This window comes from Camelus dromedarius, chromosome 7 (assembly GCF_036321535.1).
Source record: "Camelus dromedarius isolate mCamDro1 chromosome 7, mCamDro1.pat, whole genome shotgun sequence".
Taxonomy (NCBI): Eukaryota; Metazoa; Chordata; class Mammalia; order Artiodactyla; family Camelidae; genus Camelus; species Camelus dromedarius.
This window is the reverse complement of record NC_087442.1, coordinates 79,313,746-79,333,456: the sequence shown is the minus strand read 5'-3', so window position 1 is coordinate 79,333,456 and position 19,711 is coordinate 79,313,746. Positions and strand designations below refer to the sequence as shown.

Genomic DNA, 19,711 nt, shown 5'->3' with positions numbered 1-19,711 from the left:
GGACAACTAATTCTGGCCTTGTCCTCTCTCAGTACCATTCTCCCTCTTTAGTTGCTGGACCACCACTCAGCCTCCCATTTGCTTAACCATCCACATTATCCTTCATCTTTCCAGTTTGATTTCCTTTCTGAAATGTTTCTGTCAGTGCCTTTAATGCTTTTCAGCTCACTAACTCCATTGGCTTTTTTTTTTTTTCTTTAGACTGTAGCCTGCTCCATCTTTCTGCATTTCCACTATTGATGGTGAACCATTGTATCAGGCCGTTTAGGGTAGATTGTGCTGTGGTAGCAATACCTTGGTGACTTTCCAAAACAGATTTGTTTCTCGCTCATGAAACTGCACGGTAGCTGTACCTCATTCTGAGATCTAGGCTGGAGAAGCAACCCCTGTCTGGAACACTTTGGGGCTCATAGTAGAAGAAAAGAAATGGTAGGAGTATGTGATGGCTCTTACGTCTTCTGCTCAGAAGTAGCACATGTCACTTCCACTCACATTCCATTAGCCAAGTCAGGTCCTAAAACCAAGCGTGATGTTGATGGGGCAGGAAATAGAATCTTCCCTAAAACCAGATCTGGTAGGGAGGTGTAGTATAGATTTGACAATAATAGACTCTCCCCAAACAATATCTTTTCAGCTTTTTATTCACTCAGAATCTTACACAGTGCCTGTCATAAAATGGATATTTAATAAGAGAAAGACCTACTTCTTTCTTCCCCAAATTCTTTTCTTGTTGGTGTTGAGGTCCTTGGCCAGACTCCACCTGTTTCTCCTCTGGGTCGTTTTTAGCCTCTACCTTTACCCAGGTGTTTATCATTAGCATTTTTCTTCATTTCCCTTATCTGTTGCCTGCAAACAGTTTTCCGCTATACTTTGATGTTTTGGAAGTCCATCATGGTTAGGTTTGGTTTTGTTTTGTTTTTAAATGTAGCTTGGGCAGTTTGCATTCACACTGTATTTCTGAATGGCTCAGCAAGACAAAGGAAACCTAGAGTTGTGATTTTAAACCATGCTAAGCCAATGTGAAGGGAGTCAGTTGTTTAGATCTCTGATGATTTCTGGTTTGCCATTTGGAACAGAGTCATTCTGGTTGAAGTTCATATTCCAACAAGTGAATTAACCCTAAGCTTTCATCTGGTAGTAGCTGGATTTAGAGAGTTGCAAAACGGCTTGAGCTTAAGGCAGATAAAGAAAACCTCACGTGAGCTTCACATAGACTTTATCAGAATAATGTCACTACCCCTGCACTAGCGCATAGAGGAAAATGTTCTCCTCTGGAATTTCTTTTGGAGTCCGGCATAGTCTTAAACACGTCTTTTCAGAGTTTCTTCATATTAATCACTATCTGTTTTTAAATGTTCTGGGCATTTAGTCCTTGCTGTGTACCCCCAAACACTTTGAACGGCTGCTGCAGAGTGAAGTGTGATCTGCTTTGTGATGCACTTTTTTCACATAGACATTTTAGTTCCTCTACTAGATTGTAATTTACTGAAGGAATTAGGCTTTTTTATCCCTTTATTCCCCTCCCTTTTTGGTAAATTCTAACAAATGCTTGTTGAATTGAATATGACTCTTACAGTTGCTATGTTAATAGGTGTAGCATTGACTATCAAGTTAGAGTTATAAAGTAGTTGGCTATACTATTAATTTTCAAAGTGGAGTCATTCTGTATGCTAGCTCTCTGCAATTGGCTAAATGATTAGGCAACTCAAATGCATGCATTTTTAATGTGTTCGGCTGCAGTGTTGTAGCGGACACTATGGGTACCACCCATACGCTCCTAGCACCTACCTTTCCTAGACTGACTTGGAGCCGCCAGCATCAGCAGCTCTTTGCCCGAGGGCTTACTCTGGTTCCTGGAGACCTGTCTGCCCTGTGTGGACATAATGGGGAATTAATGTCCCCCAGGGGCTGCCCTCAGCCGTTGACTGACAAGAGTTGATGGATAAATGCCCCAGCTCCCTTGCCTCTAGGTTAGGATATCTAGAGAGTGTTTGGGAACCCTCTGCCAGAGTTCCCCAGCGGGATTACGGCAGAGTTGCCCACTGCGGAAACTTGCTTGCTAATGAGGCACCTCTTCCCTGCTCTGCCTCACTTCTCCATGCTACCATCGACATCTCCTGGAGTAACTCCAGATTAAAATCGAATCCTAGTCTCAGAGTCTTAGAGTTTCTAAGAGCAATCCAAACCAAGTATTTCTTTTTTTTTTTTTTTAACATTTTTTTTATTGAGTTATAATGTTGTGTCACCAAAACAAGTATTTCTATGCCAAAATTTACAATTTAATGATTTCTCTATTTCGGTGATGTCCAGTGGAAATACAATGCAAACCACACAGATAATTTAAAATTTGATGGTGACCACATTGCGAGCACTCAACAACCACATGGGGCTAGAGGCTGCCATATTAAACAGTGAACAGTGGTGATCAGTTTCCTACCATTGTAACGTATGTGTCAAAATTTAGAGACTGGAATATAGAGCTCTTGAATATAGAAGGGTGTATTGTGGGTCATAGTTTCCATTCTCAGCAAAGTCTTACATGCATTCTCCTTTTCTTTTAAGCTGAATAAAACCTCTAAACATCCAGAATGATGGGCACCTTGTTTAGACTGAGTCTGCATATTTATCTCCGTTCAAGAATGAGCTTCTGGCAAAAACAACTCAAGACTGAATGACTTTGTACATGTTTGCATGCAAAATATAGACGAGATGCTCAGCCTCTCTCTGTTTGTGTGTTTTCAGGCAGAGGGTACCAGACTTCAGCGCGAACTCCGAGGATATTTAGCAGCGATCAAAGGTAATATGTATGAGTTGTTTACTGCATGTTACCAAGCACGGCTTGTTCTTGGAATTTGAGAGTGACAGATTCAAGTGTTAATTATAAAGCCATTTGGCTTTCTGGCAGGATGGGTCCTTGAGCACAGGTGTTCCTTTCCACCCACTCCCAAATTCCCATTGAAATGGTAATCAGAATATATTAGGAAAAAAATACGTCTGCCCTTATGCTGGAAACTAGGAAAAAGTGCCTCCCACGTGCCAGAGCTCTCTAGGAAGAGTTGTTAGAGGGAGCTTGAGACCTTGTTTAAGGCGAGCTGCAGCTGGCTTCATCCTGAGGGAACGGTGTGTCCCAAGAGTTGGACGCTCTCAGCCTTCCACAGAAGTCGTCTAGCTGGAAAGGGCAGGGGTGGCAGCAGGGTTAGCAGGAAACATGGCCCTGGAGCAGCTGTGACTTGGGCACCTGCAGCCCTGCCACGGTACAGGGGACAGAGAGGCCGGCATCCCACTTGCAATGGTCACATCTCTATATGAAGGAGGGAAGACTTTCCCCCAGCTTTTCCCTGACACATTTTGCTGGTTGAGCCATGTTAACAAATGATACTCTGTAAGAGAGATCTGTGTTTGAATTCCTTTGGCCACGGCTGGCTGAAATGAATTTTTAAACAGGTGACTTCAGAGTTCATCAGAGCCCTTAATATGCTGGTGTAACCTGATCTCCTGTAGGCCTGTGGAGTAGACGGCATTTCCCACCCATTTGGCAGTGGAATGCTTTTCTCTTGTCAACGTCTTACAAGAATCCACATTCCTTGGGGCATATTTTGGGTTTGGGGAAACCCCCATAAAGGCCAGGGTTATGCCTTAAGTAGATCCTAATTTGCATTTTCGAAGTGCTTTCGTGGCCCGTTTCTCTGGTTCTCACAAGAAGTCTAGCTCCCTAATGGTACAGTGATACAGGCCGCATTGCAGAGGAGTGAGATCTTGCCAGGAGAGCGATGGGCCCTGGGTCTGGCCCTGGGGGCTGCGGCGGGGGAGTCACCAAGCCTCGTCTATGAAGAGCCCCAGACGTTCCTCATCTGTAAAGCTCTCCAGTTGCCGTCTGAAGTCCCCCCAAACCTCTCCCACTGGGATTCTGTGAAATGGGACTAAATGAGCTGCACTCTTTGTTTTATTATCGCTGATCTCTGGGCGGTATTTCCCTCTGCGGGTCTTCATTATTTTGGCTGATGGCTTGGGCTTTGCAAGGGAGAGCTGATGCTCTCGTTCATTTTAGCAGCAAACACTGCGTTGAGCCTCATGTACAGACCTGACACTGTTCTAGGCGATGGTAATGCAAAGATGTAAGACACAGCGTCTGATCTCACGGAAATTGCAGTAGACAAAGTGGAATAAACAAGAAGTCTAGATCTATGTGTAGTAATGTGTAGTTTAACAGAACTGTGTGTTCTGTGCTATCACAACAGAAGACAGACCCCCCACCCCTACCCCCATTCTAGCTGAGCAACAGGAGACCAGGTCAGAAATGGTCCTCCCAGGAACTTACCCTTGAATGGATCCAGGAAGGGGCATACGTGGTCATCAGGTGATAAGAGATGCCAGAGAAAGAGGTTGATGTTGGAGGGACGTTCCAGGTAGAAAAAGCAACACAGAGAAAGACTCAAGAGGCAGGCTGTTTAGGGAACAAGTCAATCAGTGAGATGCAAGCAGGGAACTGAGCTGGATGAGACGTGGAAATGTAGGCAGCGTTTGTACACAGAAGTGCTTATGTATCATGTCGTATTGGGTTTTATTCCGCCGATGGAGAAGCAAGTCATTACATTATTGGAGGCAAAGGAGTGAGTCCTATGATCAGATTAGCATTTTAGAAATAATTATTGTGGTTGTGCAGAATCCAGTCTAGAGGAAATGAAACTGCTAGGAGATGTCTTAGAAGCCTAGTCTAAGGGTTTAATAATAATAGCTAACCCTCATTGACTATGTATGTGCCAGGCACTGACAGAAGCTTTTTATGGCCTCATTTCACGTGATTCTCATTTCAACGTGTGGTGTGTATTATAACCGATTAATAATGTACACTTTGGAAAACTGAGGTCTAGGATGACCCAAAATTTTGATGAGAAGGAAGTGGTTCCTATCCAGTAGTAAAATAATTATTCTTCTATATATGATGTTTGATACTTGTCTTACAGTTTTGGAAATCACGAATCTTTTAAGAAAACATTGGATGTGAGATGTTATTAAATGCTATTTAGCATCCACTCTGCTCTAATGTTGCCAGATTACTTTGAAGGGAATTTGGGTTTAGCTTTTTTTTTTCTCCCCGTCTCTCTCTTATGCTCTCTCAGAAGAGTAAATCCTGAATCCCTAAAATCTCTGCCGGTCTTTATGCCTTTCAGGAGCAAGGCTTGTGTTGTGTTAACCTATGTATCCATCAGAGGGCTTCCTATGGAGTGTTCTAGAAACAGTCTTTACAGCAACATAGATTCTTTCCAAATGATCCACCACTATTTACCCCCACAGCAATTAGTGGTTATTTCTGGCTGCTAATGGACATTATTTACAGCAACATTGTGCTTTTAGCCTCAATGAGTAAGTCCTCATATAATTTTGCTTTAAGCTCACACTCACAGTTTTATTTTCCACCACCAGGTTTTTTTGTCCTGCAATGCCATCATGCCTTTGTCTTCCACTTAAGACATTAAAACCCTATGTACCGCTGTTTATAATTTCCATCTGACTTGAGGCAAAGATTCAAAAGAAAACTTCAGAAGCCTTTTAGCATCTGAATGACAGGATTCTAACTAGTGACTCACTTTTGCTGTCGGTTTGAGGGTCCATTTCTTAGTGTCGATTTGCTTGTTCTTGGAAGGGTGGATGTGGACACTTGAAATAATGTTGCTGCCCTCTCCGAGGAGCCCACATGTACAGTAACAAGAGAGGGAGTCTCCCTCGCTTGGATTCAGAGTGCTAGTGCCTCTCCCCACCTACATGACTCTGCTTCATCCGAGTCCCCAGCGAACCAAGTCATCACTGCTCTTTCCCACCTGCCCTGCTGGGCTTCAGCTTGCGGTCCCCACATCATTCCAGTGGGTGTGGACTGTACACCTCGTGGTAAATAAAGGATGTCCTTCGTTTACATCTGTTCTTCATGGAGAAAGGGTCACAGGCCTTCATTCTTCATGTGGCCCCAAAGTACATTCATACCTTTCATATGAAAAGACCAAACATGTGTCTGCATCTTGTTGGGGGACAGACGGGGAAGTTCTCTGCCTGGTGAGTGAAAAAGGATTCTGAAATACCAAATCAGATGTTGGCGTTTATACATACGCTGCAGGGCTAGACTTTGATCATTTCAGACAATCTTTTATTTCGTCCTCTTCTTTCCCTGTTGAACCCAAAACTGACAGCCTTAAATCCAACAAGCACGTGGCAGAGTCCAGAGGGTTGCGGCTTTCAGCTTCACGAAAATACTTTCCCTCTTTGATTCACTGGCATTAAGGTCATGAGATGTGTTTTATGTTTCTAATGACAGCACTTTGATTTTTCTCTCCTCTCCTTTTATCCAGCCCCTTTTCAAACCCCCGAGGGATAAAGACAAAGATTCCAACTGAGCCAAGTCTCACCCTCCAGCTGTTAGGGCAAGTCTGGTGCCAAAGAGGTGCTTCTCCAAGTCACTAGCCAAAGACCCCACCTTGTTCTGGTCCCAGCCCTGAGCCGTCTGCACGGCAGCCACACTTTACCCTCTGTGTTTTGAAGGAGGGGCGGAAGGGAGACTGGGAAAGACTTAGTGATCCTTTATATCACCATGTTGCGCTTGGAAATTTGATGTCTTCTGTATTATGAATAACCACATCTTTGCAAAGTACCAAATGTACCTCTAATGAAAATTCTCACCCATAGACTTAAGAACTCTGAACTTTCTGAGAGTTCTGTTTTAAAACTGTTTATATAGCTTTTAGTAATATTGGAAAAAGAACAACTTCTATTTTCTTCTGAAAATTTTTAGGGCACTTAAAGTACTTTCAACTGCTGAAATCTTAAGTCCTGTTGATTTTGCTTCTACCAGCTTTATTTCTTATACTTAAAGTCATTTAGGATTAATTTTATTTTTAGAACTCTAATTTCACAGAGAAGTTTTCTAGGTGTCCTGTACCTGTATGGTTTCATGTCATTTGGTAAGTGGCAACATGCATAATAGGACATACTATTGTCATTTTCAGAACAGGACACCTTGTTGATTTTTTTCCAAACCCAGCACCTGTCATTACCATGTAAATACTAGAAAATGCACAATGTAATCAGAATCAGGAGAGATGTGACTACAGATGCAAATTGCAATTGTGCCTGCCCAATTTTTCCTCAAATGATTAGCAAGTGTTCAAGACTTCTCCATTCACTTAGAAAAGTAGGGAAAGGAGGAAGAGACTCCTCACCCACCTCTCTCTAACAGGAGTTGTTTTTCTCCAATGCCAGGCATGCAGGAGGCCTCCATGAAGCTCACCGAGTCGCTGCACGAAGTCTATGAGCCTGACTGGTATGGGCGCGAGGATGTGAAAATGGTTGGCGAGGTAAGAGCTGGTTAAGCACACGGCAGGGGGCCTCAGGTGGCTTCTGCGAGGCTCCCACCATGTCCTGCTCACCCAGCCTACCCCCTGACCCTCCCTTACCACTTCTTGGCCCTATAGTCACGAGGGGACACATGTACCCAGAAGATACTGTGCAATTCCACCCTCCAGACAGACCCGAACTCATAGTGAGGAGTGAACATGATTATAAAACCACTTGGGTAGAAAGCTGTGGGTTAAAGATGATTTTTCTTCAACATCAGAGTTACATTTTCCTCTCCCTTGTTACACTTCTTAGCCCATTGCAGCAGGAAAACTGGCTCGTGGCATGATTTTTTTTTTTTTAAGGAAGTACCAGGGATTGAACCCAGGATCTGGTGCATGCGAAGCATGTGCTCTACCCTGAGCTCTATCCCACCCTGCCTCGTGGCATGATTTTATGTGCTGCCCCTCCTTTACCCACCCCTCCCTGAAAGCAGGAGCAGGAGCTGGGAAGAGCATCCCTTTCTACTTAGCATCACCTGGTCCATTTGCTGGGCTGCAGGGCCGAGGACAGGTGCATTCAGCTGCTAATAGGAATTTAACTAACAAAAGGCTTTGTCCCTAGATATGTCATAACACCTGACATGCACCTTCTAGCCCAGGGCCGTCTGGTGTCATAGTCAGACCATGGGCTTCAAATTCAAGGGTTGAAACCAGAGTCTGTCATTTATCAGCTGCGTGACCTTGGCCAGGTTATGTAACATCTCTGGGCTTCAGTGTCCTCTTCTATGTAGTGGCAACAGTAAGACTTCTGTCATAAGGATATTGTAAGAGTTAAATCACACACACACACACACACACACACACACACACGCAGGTAAAGCTTTTCACCCAATGCCTTGATGCAGTGACAGTAACAGTAGTAACAGTAATGCTAGTAATACTGATTGTGTTTATCATAACTGACGCTCCGTAAATGGCAGGCCCTTCCCGGTGTGGAAGCTTCAGCAAAGGTTTGTTGTTTGTCTGGAGTGCTTTCTGATTTCATGGATTGCTTCAGAAGCAAGCTGTCTCGGGGGAATTCTTCACAGAGTCTTGGCACTGAAGTCGGGACCTGGGAACCTTTTGAAGTTTCTACATTCTTTATTAACTCAGACTCACAAGCACATTTTCAGATGAGCTGAACCCTTAGGTAGCCTATATTATCAATTAGAACTGGTAGCCAAATTGCTGGAGTTTTAAATAATCCACATTCTTTCTAGCATTTACTCTCCAGAGAAGTATTACTTATCTCATATTGTAGTTTCAGGTTTTTAAGAAGTGGATGAAAGGTTCCCAGTGAAAAGCATTCTGCAGTCATCTCTTCGTCTTTTTCTTTCAGAAATGTGATGTGCTGTGGGAAGACTTCCATCAAAAGCTAGTGGATGGGTCCTTGCTGACGCTGGACACTTATCTGGGCCAATTTCCTGACATAAAGGTATTTTACTCTGTATCTTACCAGGGAAAGAGTTGAATGGTCCCATGTGCTTATTGGAACATGGGCCAGAGATGAGTGGAATTAAAAATCCTCAAACTGATATCAAAGACAGTGGTAACTCTTCCTTTATTTAAGCATGGGATTTTTATCCTGTTCCTATGAGTTTAAAATAAAATATAGTTACAGAAATCACATTTTCCCCTTTAATGAACTGTTTCAGCCTTTGTTTCTCTACAGAAGTCTTTTTCATTCTATAGACATAAAATTGTGAACCAGAGATTGCAAAAAAATTCCAGCCTTCTTTATGTCCAAACTTTTTATTGTATAGCATCTGACAAGAACTTCCACTAGAATAAACAGAGGTCACAAGGGAAGGAGGAACTTCACTGCAAACGTGAGAGCAAAATCTGATCTTTCCTTGTTTACTGTTTATTTTGCATACTTAGCACACCTGCGTGTTTTTTCCCTCTCCTTGAAATTTTCAGGTTCAAATTGAATTATTAAGATGCAAGCATTTCGAATACATTTGCATCGGATCTAAAAATATCTTGTCTAAAACATTTGTCTTATCTGACGCTTGGCTTCATGGAAAGGGAAATGCACAAGTGAAGGACTGAATACCGTAGATTTAGGATTGACTCTCGAGGTAAAGATGGTTTTTAAACCATCAGGATTGAAAATAGAAACGGTAGTGTTAATAGATCTGTCTCCTAGTTGGTTTCCCAGCTCAAAGAGGAGGGCCAGGTAAGACAGCCAAGTGCTGCCCTGCCTGTAGAGTGAGGGGGCCACGGACCAGCACCCGTGGGCATCTGCAGTGTCTTACGAGGTGAATTCTGATGTGAAGTTGCACTTTCACCGGGCCTCTTCGTGGCCATTGCCAAACACCAGGGCACTGTCTGCACTAATGTGCACCAGCCTTGGCCACCAAACATAGCGGAGCTTCTTGGCCCAAACTGCACTCATACCAATGACCTTAGTTTCCTTGGCCTACTCAGATTGCTTAACACTAGTTGGCCAACATCCAAAGTGTGTTTTGGGGATACCCGAGGCACCAAGAACCTAAGTGGATCAGATTAGATACGTTAGTCTTGTGGGCAAACTGTCCCAGAGAACAAATCCGAATGCTGGATTCTCGGTGATGTTATCGTAAAAGGCAGCAGAACGCTTCATTGAGTCATTGTATAACCACATCCTAGTGAAAAGGTATTCAGTCAGGTTTTAAAACTTTCTGAGAAATTTAAAAGAATTTTTTAAATTAAAATTCTATACAGCTATCTGCACTAGCCTGCAGGGGATGTGTTTTGAAATACTTTCAGATAATTTGATAGGCATTGACATTTTGTCTTGGAATTTATAGCATTTGTGTACCAAACAGTCTCAGAATATTGTTTATTGCGTGGTAATTTAGCTCCATAAAATCCAATTCCCAGTACATCAGAAGACAGTAAAAGAAAACTTTGTCTTCCTACTTGAAAATTTCAAACAACCTTGCAACTTGTCTAAGTCATTCATATAATGTTTATGGTATGACTTAGATAAGCAGATGAAGGCTGTGATTGGCTAGAGAATACATTTGAAAAGTTGTTGAGTTTCAGGAAGAAAACCTAGTATCATCAAAAAAGTGTGAAGGACCTTATTTGTTATGGTACTGCCCAGCAATGGTTTTTGGAAACTGGCTGTTCGCTCTAGGAGTATATAATTTCAGAAGACAAATACACACAGATGTACCTGCATTGAAACATAGATTAAAATAAAATCATGATGGATTAGATTGGATAGTCATTTCAGTCTGTTGAAGACGTCAGTAGAACCTTTCCTGAGGTCCATGATTGATGGTCCTCCAGTTACTGTATCATCTTTACACTAGAAATTTGGAGTCATATTGTCTAGCTGGGTGCCCTGAAGATAAATGAAACACATATCATGGTTTTACCTATGATACGGAAAAAGCCTACACTTTCTCTCTTTCTCTGAAGTCACATTTAGAATGTTACAGCACACGCGTAGGGTTTCAACCAAGATAGAGAACTGTGAAATCATTTCATGTGATAAACAATTAAGGGAATACCAGTGTTTAACATGGAGAGGAAACAGTTTGGAGTTGGAGAGTAGGTGGTACAGCTACTTCTAATATTGAAAAGACTTTTCTCCTATGCAAATGCACAGAAGTGTGCCTTTACTCAGGGAATGGAAGTTGGAAGTGGCTACAGAGTCTGCCACTTTGTAAAATGAGTGCCGAGTGATTATGTAATGAATGGGTTATTGATGAAAAGGAGGATTATGATTAAAAACACAGTGGAGAATTTTCAAAGCATGGGACGCGACTGACTTCCTTGACTCTCATTGAAATCAACAGGCCATGTGTAGTTAAAACCTCAGGCAAACTTCCAAATATTTATCGCAGCCCATCAGCAAGGGCTGTGAAGTACCATTCATGAGGGGATGGCGTTTGGCTTTTCCAGCTGTGATTGGCAGGGTACCTGGTGTTACGGTTTTTATTATGCCACACTGACATCTAAAATCAATGTTAAAAGAGCCAGCTTGTCACCAGCCCAGGCAGGCTTACAGCTGTGAGCAGTTATTGTAAAATGCAGTTTAGAATCTATCTGGGCGGCTATGCAGGAGCCACGAAGCATATTTACAACCATGTGCCAAAATGAATTCCAAATAGGGGTTATTGAAATTTTTTTTTAATTCAGTAAATTATTTTCTTTAATGCATAGGGTCAAAGCACAGTGGAAAGTCTGAAGAACATTTAATTAAGTCACTTAATTAAACTATTTACTATTAAGTTAGTAAATTTACTTAATTAAATTTTACAATTGGGTGGTTAAATAAGAATTGTATCATTTTTTAATCTAAAAGCTATAATGTATTAATTGCACCCTTGCTTAGGAGATGCGGTCCTTTTTTCAAGTTTCCCAAATATCAGAGAAGTAAGGAAATAAGATTGATTTGTTTCTCCAACACAAAAATATATGCATCAAGATGAGTGATAGCCTTCAAATAGTCACTTCTACCCTGGTAGGCGGTACTCTGCAATTGACTTGTCAGTTACACGAGAAAAGGAGTCACATTATTTACTTCACTTCTTGCTTTTGAACAAAAAATAAGATGATCCACTGCATTCTTCCACCCTATTCTCAGGCTTGGAAGTAATTGAATTTTTGGCTCTTTTTAAAGATCAAATTTATCTTCAAAGAATCCTGATTTGCTTCTTTGAAGTTAATAAAAGAGATGCCCCACCCACGTCCACAAAGCAGAGCTTTCTAAGCATTTCCATTGCATTGCACAAGGCCACTGCCTCAAGGGACAGTGCTCCTTGGAGGGTGACAGCTAGATATCTGCTAAAAATAATGCGCTTTGTCACCTCAGCACACTTTATCCACTAACCTTTATTGAAGGTCTCCTCTCTACTCTGGCCAGGCTCATTCATCACAGACCTTCAGGTGAATGCGATGTCAGTCTGCTCTCCACGAACACCAGTTGGAAGTGGTTGGCTCAGAGGGTAAAGTGAAAGGGACCAGAAGCAGCTAAATGAGAGTAACTGCCCCACCCACCTGTCAACTGCTGAAGGGGGTGTAGAGGAGTAGCACCGAGTGACACTAGTTAAATGACAGAGTCATACGGCGCTGTTAGGAGTACCAACCAAGGGTCAGGAGCAGGGCTGGGACTGAGAGAGGTAAGTATGGGTTCAAAATATAAGGAGACCTGATTGGATGGCTGACCCTGCTCGAACATGACCCTGAGAGGGAGGGCCTTCTCACATTGTGTGCCCTCAGTGTCTCATTAGCCTCCCCCTACTCCTGGCACTGGCTGCGGGGCTGATATCAAATTCATTTTTGCCACAGACTTTCTGAGCAATCCTGGACAAGTTAGAGGTTAATCACATGCAATTTCATGTTCCCTACTTGTAAAATGGGAAGATCCCTGACACACCCACATTATGTGTTACTGAGGATCATGGATTATGGATTATATTTTGTAAGCCATGATTATTTTTTTTAAGTACAGTCAGTTACAATGTGTCAATTGCTGGTGTACAGCACAATGTCCCAGTCATGCATATACGTACATAGATTCATTTTCATATTCTTTTTCATTAAAAGTTATTACAAGATATTGAATACAGTTCCCTGTGCTATACAGAAGAAACTTGTTTTTTTTAATCTATTTTTATATATAGTGGCCAACATTTGCAAATCTCAAACTCTCAGATTTATCCCTTCCCACCACCCTCTTTCCCCTGGTAACCATAAGATTGTTTACTATGTCTGTGAGTCTGTTTCTGTTTTGTAGATGAGTTCATAGTGTCCTTTTTTTCTTTTTTCAGATTCCACATATGAGTGATACCACATGGTATTTTTCTTTCTCTTTCTGGCTTGCTTCACTTGGACAATCTCTAGGTCCATCCATGTTGCTGTAAATGGCACTATTTTATTCTTTTTTACGTTGTAATCCATGAACATTTATATTATTATTGTTTTCCTTCTTCTGACTATATCAAATTTAAAGTTACTTAAGGATCTTTTTCTGCAGCAGTTTTCAGTATTAGACGATCTGGGCATAACTGGACCACTGGGGATTTTTTTTTTAAAAAGGACCGGTGCCTGGGCTTTGCCTCAGACTAATGAAACCAGAATCTCTTAGTCTGGGGCCCAGGAATCAGTATATTTTACACTATTTGCTTATTAGTTGTTCCTCTTTAACTTAATTTTTAGTGGCTGCCCTGCAGTTTACAATGTACATCTTTAACTCATCGTACCTGATTTCAAATAATATCATAGCACTTTATGCACAGTCTGAGGACCTTACAGCAGTGGACTCCAGCTCTTTCCTCTCTTCCTCTATGCTGCTGTTGTCATATTTTCCCTTTACATAAGTTACAAAGCCCACAATATAGTGTTTCCGTTTTTGCCTTAGGTTATCAGTTACCTTTTCAAGCAACTAAAAGGAAAAAACCAAAATCTTGTCTACCTTGATTTTTACCATCTCTGATTCTCATTTCTTGTTGCAGCTTCACTTGGTATGAAAATTCTTATTCTGGCAATGGAGTTGTCCCAGCTTTTGTTGGTCTTTTAAAGAAATCTGTATTTCACCCTTACTTTTGGAAGGTATTTTTGCTGGGAATAGAATTCCAAGATTGCTCCTGATTCTTTATTTTTCAGGGCTGAAGAGATGCCACTCCATTGCGTTCTGACTTGCATAGTTTCTGAAGATTAGTCTTCTCTGATTCTTTTTTTTTAATGTGATAATATTTTATTTAGTTAGATTTTTTTTGGGGGGGGGAGGGTAATTAGGTTTATTTATTTATTTATTCTTAGAGGAGGTACTGGGGATTGAACCCGGGACCTCATGCATGCTAGGCATGCGCTCTACCACATGAGCTGTACCCTCCCCCGAGTCTTGTCTGATTCTTGATTTTAAGCAGTTTGGTTATGATAGAGCTGGCTGTGTGTTGTTTGGTATTTATGCCTTTCAGGATTCTGTGAGTTTCTTGGATTTGTACTTTGATGTTTTCCTTACTTAATAGAATTCTCAGCCGTTACGTCTTCAAATGTTTCTTCCGACTCCCCCTCTCATCTCTTTCTGTGACTCCAATTATACTGTTAGATTATATGATACTTAATATTGCATTACAGGTCTTGTATGCTCGATTCTTCTTTTTTCTTAACCTTTTTTCTCTGTGTGTATCAATGGAAATAATTTCTCTTGATTTATCTTCAACTGTACTGTTTCTTTTCTCAGCTATTTGAGGTCTAGTGAAGAAATTTCTCCTCTCTGATATATGCTTTTTCAATTTCTAGCATTTCCATTTGATTTCCATTCGGCTATTCAAGTTTCCGTGTATCTGCTGAAATTCCCCATCTGTTTGCGTGTTTTGTCTAGCCTTTCCAACTAGACACGTTAACATGTTAGTCATAGTCATTGTACAATCACTGATTGATACTTCCAACATTCGGGTCATGTCTACGTCTGGTTCTGTTGATTGCTTTGTCTTTTCTCCTGGGCTGTTTTTCTGTTTTTAATGTGTGTGTTTCAGACTTTTTGACTGAGTGCCGCCATGTATTGAATAGTGAAGGCTGAAGTGGTATTTGTCTGCAAACGGGCATGCCTTTTTGTCAGGCCATTTAGTGTGAGCGTTCCAATCGATCAAGTTGCAGCTTGAGCTGGACTGGGGTTTTGCTGTTGCTCTTGTCACTTTCAGGGCACTCTGCCTTTCAGATTCCTTGGAATCGGGCTGCTGATACCTTGTGCTTAGAGCCTCACGTCTATTTTGTTCTCAGACCCTGGGGTGAGGTCTAGTTTTTGCCTCTTCTTCGACCCACATAGGGTGGGCCCTTGGATGCCAGAGAGTTTTTCTCAGCGCTCCCACTCACCGTCGGATTTCAGGTGTCCTTGGATGCCTGCACGGCAGAGGGGTCTCTCCTTGCCCTTCCTCCAGGGGTGGGCAGCTGTTGCGTGTTACTCAGTGCCGGACTTTGAGCAGGAGCGAGACTGTTGCATATTTTACTTTCCTGGCCTTTTCTTAAGCAAATTCAGCCTCATATGTGAGGTTGGTCTTGAGCAAGAGCTTCCTGCCCCTGCCCAAGTGAGAACAGACTTTTTCTTGTTACAGGACTCAGATCTTGGGGCCAAGAACCTTTTATTCTCCTCCCCTCTCGGCAGATACTTTTTTCCTACCCTTTTGTGTGTAACAGTTATTTTTGACTGGATCCTAGGGGCCAAAGGGATTCCTAGAGCCAGACTGATTTTGCTTCTATTTCTTCCCTGAAATCGGTGGGTTTCTGCATGGTCTCTGTGGGCAGGAGGATTTGTTGCTTCCTCCTCAAGCTGCTTAAGGCTTTTGCTTTGTAAAGAGAACAGTGTCCGAGGAAATAGGCAGGGCTTTGTCTCTACCCTGTAGTGATCATAGGTCACCTCGTTCTCACCTGCAATGCAAGGGAGTATCTTGTCCCCAGACATTCTCTTAGCATCGTCCCCTGATGGCCCAAGGAAAGAGCTTGCCCATAAATGCAACTTCCCCTTGTGTCTGGGACATTCCGCTATTCCAGACTGACACATTAGCCCATACTAGAGCTTCAACAATTTGTCACAATTTTAGCTGACCTCTTGTCCTCTGGTATGGCGGCCACAACTTTTACCTGTCAAAGGTGAGATGGTTTGAGTGTCTCATCTCTCCCTGGAGGGACTTGTCCCTCTTTGGAATTCAGATTACTTTCTTGCCTTGCCGCTTCATGTCTCTGATACAATCAAGAAAACTCTGCTCTTATAGATTATCCAGATTTTTTTCTTTTTTCTTTTGCATTTTTTTTTATTGAGCTATAGTCATTTTACAAGTTGTGTCAAATTCCAGGGTAGAGCACAATTTTTCAGCTATATGTATGTTCATTGTCACATTTTTTTTTCTGCTGTGAGCTACCACAAGATCTTGTATATATTTCCCTGTGCTGTGCAGTATAATCTTGTTTATCTGTTCTACATTTTGAAATCCCAGTCTGTCCCTTCCCAACCCCCACCCCCTTGGCAACCAAGTTTGTATTCTATGTCTATGAGTCTGTTTCTGTTTTGTATTTATATATTTTTTTGTTTTTTGTTATTTTTAGATTCCGTATATGAGCGATCTTATATGGTATTTTTCTTTCTCTTTCTGGCTTACTTCACTTAGAGTGACGTTCTCCAGGAACATCCATGTTGCTGCAAATAGTGTTATGTTGTCGGTTTTTATGGCTGAATAGTATTCCATTGCATAAATATACCACTTCTTCTTTATCCAGTCATCTGTTGATGGACATTTAGGCTGTTAGTGTGGGAGTAGCAGGTTTTGCAGCTCTCTGTGTCCTAACTGGAAACAGAAGTCTCTAGGAATCAATACATTTTTAAAGCTCCTCAGATATGACTGATGAACACTTCTAGGGAAAAGGATTTCTTAGGAAATAAATCTGATTTATAGAACTGCTGTTAGTGTCATTGGAATTTAAAAACCAGGTCCTAATATAGTCTGCTACTATCTTCAAAATGGAACAAAGATTTAGAATAGAGGTCTACCTGCTTACCTCAGCCAATTCTGAAACTTCTCTGGTGTTTGACTGCAAATTCTGCCTTCAGTGCAGCAGGACTGGCTGAATTATTATCAGAAGGGGAGATACCTACCTAGTGGTTTTCACACAGAGGCTCGGAGGCTGTAGCCTGATTTCCAGGGATCGTTTGTCTCCTGAAATTCTGGCTCACCTCCAGCTCCAGTTAGGAGCCTCCGCTGCTCTGGACAAGGAAAACCCTTGGCAATCAGGAGGAGAATCTAGGATCGAGTCTCTTTCTTAGTGCACGTGTCTCCCTGTTGGCAGAATCGCATCGCCAAGCGCAGCAGGAAGCTGGTGGACTACGACAGCGCCCGCCACCACCTGGAGGCTTTGCAGAGCTCCAAGAGGAAGGATGAGAGCCGCATCTCTAAGGTAGGGCCCCTCCCGCTGTCGTCTCCACTCTCCGTGTCCTGGGACCAACAGCGACTTCGCTTTTTACAATGAAATCTTTCCTTTTTCATGGGCATTGGAATCAGGACGGAATTTAAACTGAAACATGGTGCTCGTGGGCTGCTTTCCATAATTTTTAAGTAACAATAAGGGTTTTCAGGTCATTGCAGAGTTCACGTGGGGAACACTGACTCACTCATTTTAATCGTGACAAACTTTCGACCCCAGCAGTACTGCCTGATCAAAAAAATATGAAGTCTGCCCACACTCTTCCCACGATTGGGGGGGGGGGGGGGTCCTACCTGATGCCAAAATGCAGATTCAGCTAGAAAATCAAGTTTGAAATTCTCAGACACAACTTGTGATTGAGAGTGCAGTTATGTGCTACAAATTTCATATCATTTATTTTCTTTTACAAAACCCATTTCAGGAGCTTTTTTTTTTTTAACCATGTGTGTCAGTCATTTACTGACAACTCACTGAAGACACCTGCTAACAGTCTGCTTTGTTTCTAGTCTTATCTCCTCCCGTCTCCCTACACACAGCTGCCTGAATGGCCTTCCAGATGGAGTTTCTCCACTACTCTGGTCTTTTACTGGCTCCCGTTGCCTGTAGAAAGAAATTCTCAATTCCTTTGCCTGGCGTGTGCAGCCTTCACAGTTTGGTTACAACTCACCCCTCCATCCTTGTCAACCTTCAAGTCTTCTTTCCCCTCCTGTCCTTCCTCCACACACATATCCTAAGCTAGAGCCTCCCTGACCTACACACCAGTCCCTGAGCAGCCACGATGAGGGGTCCCCTCTGTGCAAGGTCCCAGAGAGGCTAGGCACTATGTTCACCACTTCCCTTACATCGTCTTTCCTTAATACTCCCCACACCTGTGAGGGGGGCAGTGCTCTGTCCATTTTGTGGGTGAGGTACCTGAGCTGCAGAACGGTGAAGCAACCTGACAAGTCCACACGGTCAGTGAGCTGGAATTCAACCCAAGGAGCCTTTACGTACTGCAGTCCTTTCCCCACCATCTTCTTTAGCCAACAATGTTTGCTAACTCTTCAAGACTCAGTGTCAAGTTAAAATATATCCTTCCCTTTGGAACCTTCTCTGTTCTCTGTGCGTCTCCCCCAGTAGCGTGCTCCATGGCAGCTTATCAGCTCTCTCTTGTAGTGTAATTATTTGGACTTCCCACCAGATGGGGAGTTTCTTGGGGAAGCAGCCACGTCCAGTATCCCGGTCAGAGCAGTGCATGTGACAGGCTGTTAACGCATCTTTGTAGAATGAATGAATCCGCCAGAGACTGTGAAAGCAACCAGACCATTGTAATCAATCTAGTTTCTCTTTTAAAATAAGATTTAGTATTTCACTTTCATTGAAAAAATTCTTGTGGATTTTAACCAGATTTTTCTTCTTCCCCAAATGTTCCCACAAAGCGAATTCTATTTTGTATTAAATGATGCTGGTGTGACTAGAAATCGTGTGTGTTTATGTGATTTTTTTTTTTTTAGTGTAAACTTGCTATGTGTCACTTGTAGGCAGAAGAGGAATTTCAGAAAGCACAGAAAGTGTTTGAAGAGTTTAACGTTGACCTACAAGAAGAGTTACCATCGTTATGGTCAAGGTAAAGGTGCTTCTGTACAGGTGATAAAAGGGATGGCAGAGTATGCCTCTTCCTTTGCAGGGGGTTCGGGGGAAGCGGTGATCAGCTCCCGGGGGAGGCAGGTTTCAGGGCAGTGCAGAGAGGGGAACGTCCTGGCTGGCAGGCGGTGGCCATGGGATGCTCAGCTGTGAGTCCTTTCCACCGTTGCCAAGAACACAGAAACGTCTTAGTAAGGAAATCAAGTTGGTCTTGGCAGCTAACCAGAAGGGACCTGAGGATGCTTCAGAGAAGTCCTTTGGGGAAATGGTGATGTCTCTAAATCCTGTGTTTATGAAGAACTTCTGAAATGAAACTTCCCGAGCAGATAATATCAGAATTCGGAGCCGAGCACTTGTTGTGAATGTATCTCTTACTGCTCGTTTTTCACAAGCCAAGGTTATGGTCAGAATGCGCCCTTCCAGTGGAATGAATGCCAAATTTGTTCAGTCATTGGTTTGTTCATTTGCTTGTTCATTCATTCATTCTTCACTCATTCATTCATGGAATATGTACTGCACGTCTGGTCTATACCAACTACTGTCATATGCCCTGGGCTTGTACTAGTGAACTAGTCGAAGGCAGTCCCCACTTTGAAAGAATCTCTAATTTCATAAACTGGAGAGAATCACTATATTAGATGCATCAAAAATATTGAACTTTTTTTTGGTAAATTAAATCCATCCTGGTTGCTTTAGTTTCCAAGTTCTAAAAAGGAAACAATAAAAATATTAGAAAATTGTAGATGCTTGTTTAGTCATTCTAAATAAGGGATTTCTTTTTAGTACGGTGCCAATTATTTCTCTAAATA

General features: G+C 42.3%; 1 protein-coding gene across 2 annotated transcripts in view; it reads left to right on the top strand.

Moving 5' to 3' along the window:
* Positions 1–19,711, top strand: part of LOC105088276 (amphiphysin) — a 154,415-nt gene that overhangs the window by 78,160 nt on the left and 56,544 nt on the right. For both annotated transcript variants that reach the window (XM_031454654.2, XM_031454653.2), the window contains exons 3-7: positions 2,743–2,797; positions 7,249–7,343; positions 8,704–8,799; positions 17,145–17,252; positions 18,800–18,885. In XM_031454654.2, coding sequence (XP_031310514.2) covers positions 2,743–2,797; positions 7,249–7,343; positions 8,704–8,799; positions 17,145–17,252; positions 18,800–18,885 — 440 coding nt within the window. The remainder of the gene's footprint in view (positions 1–2,742; positions 2,798–7,248; positions 7,344–8,703; positions 8,800–17,144; positions 17,253–18,799; positions 18,886–19,711) is intronic.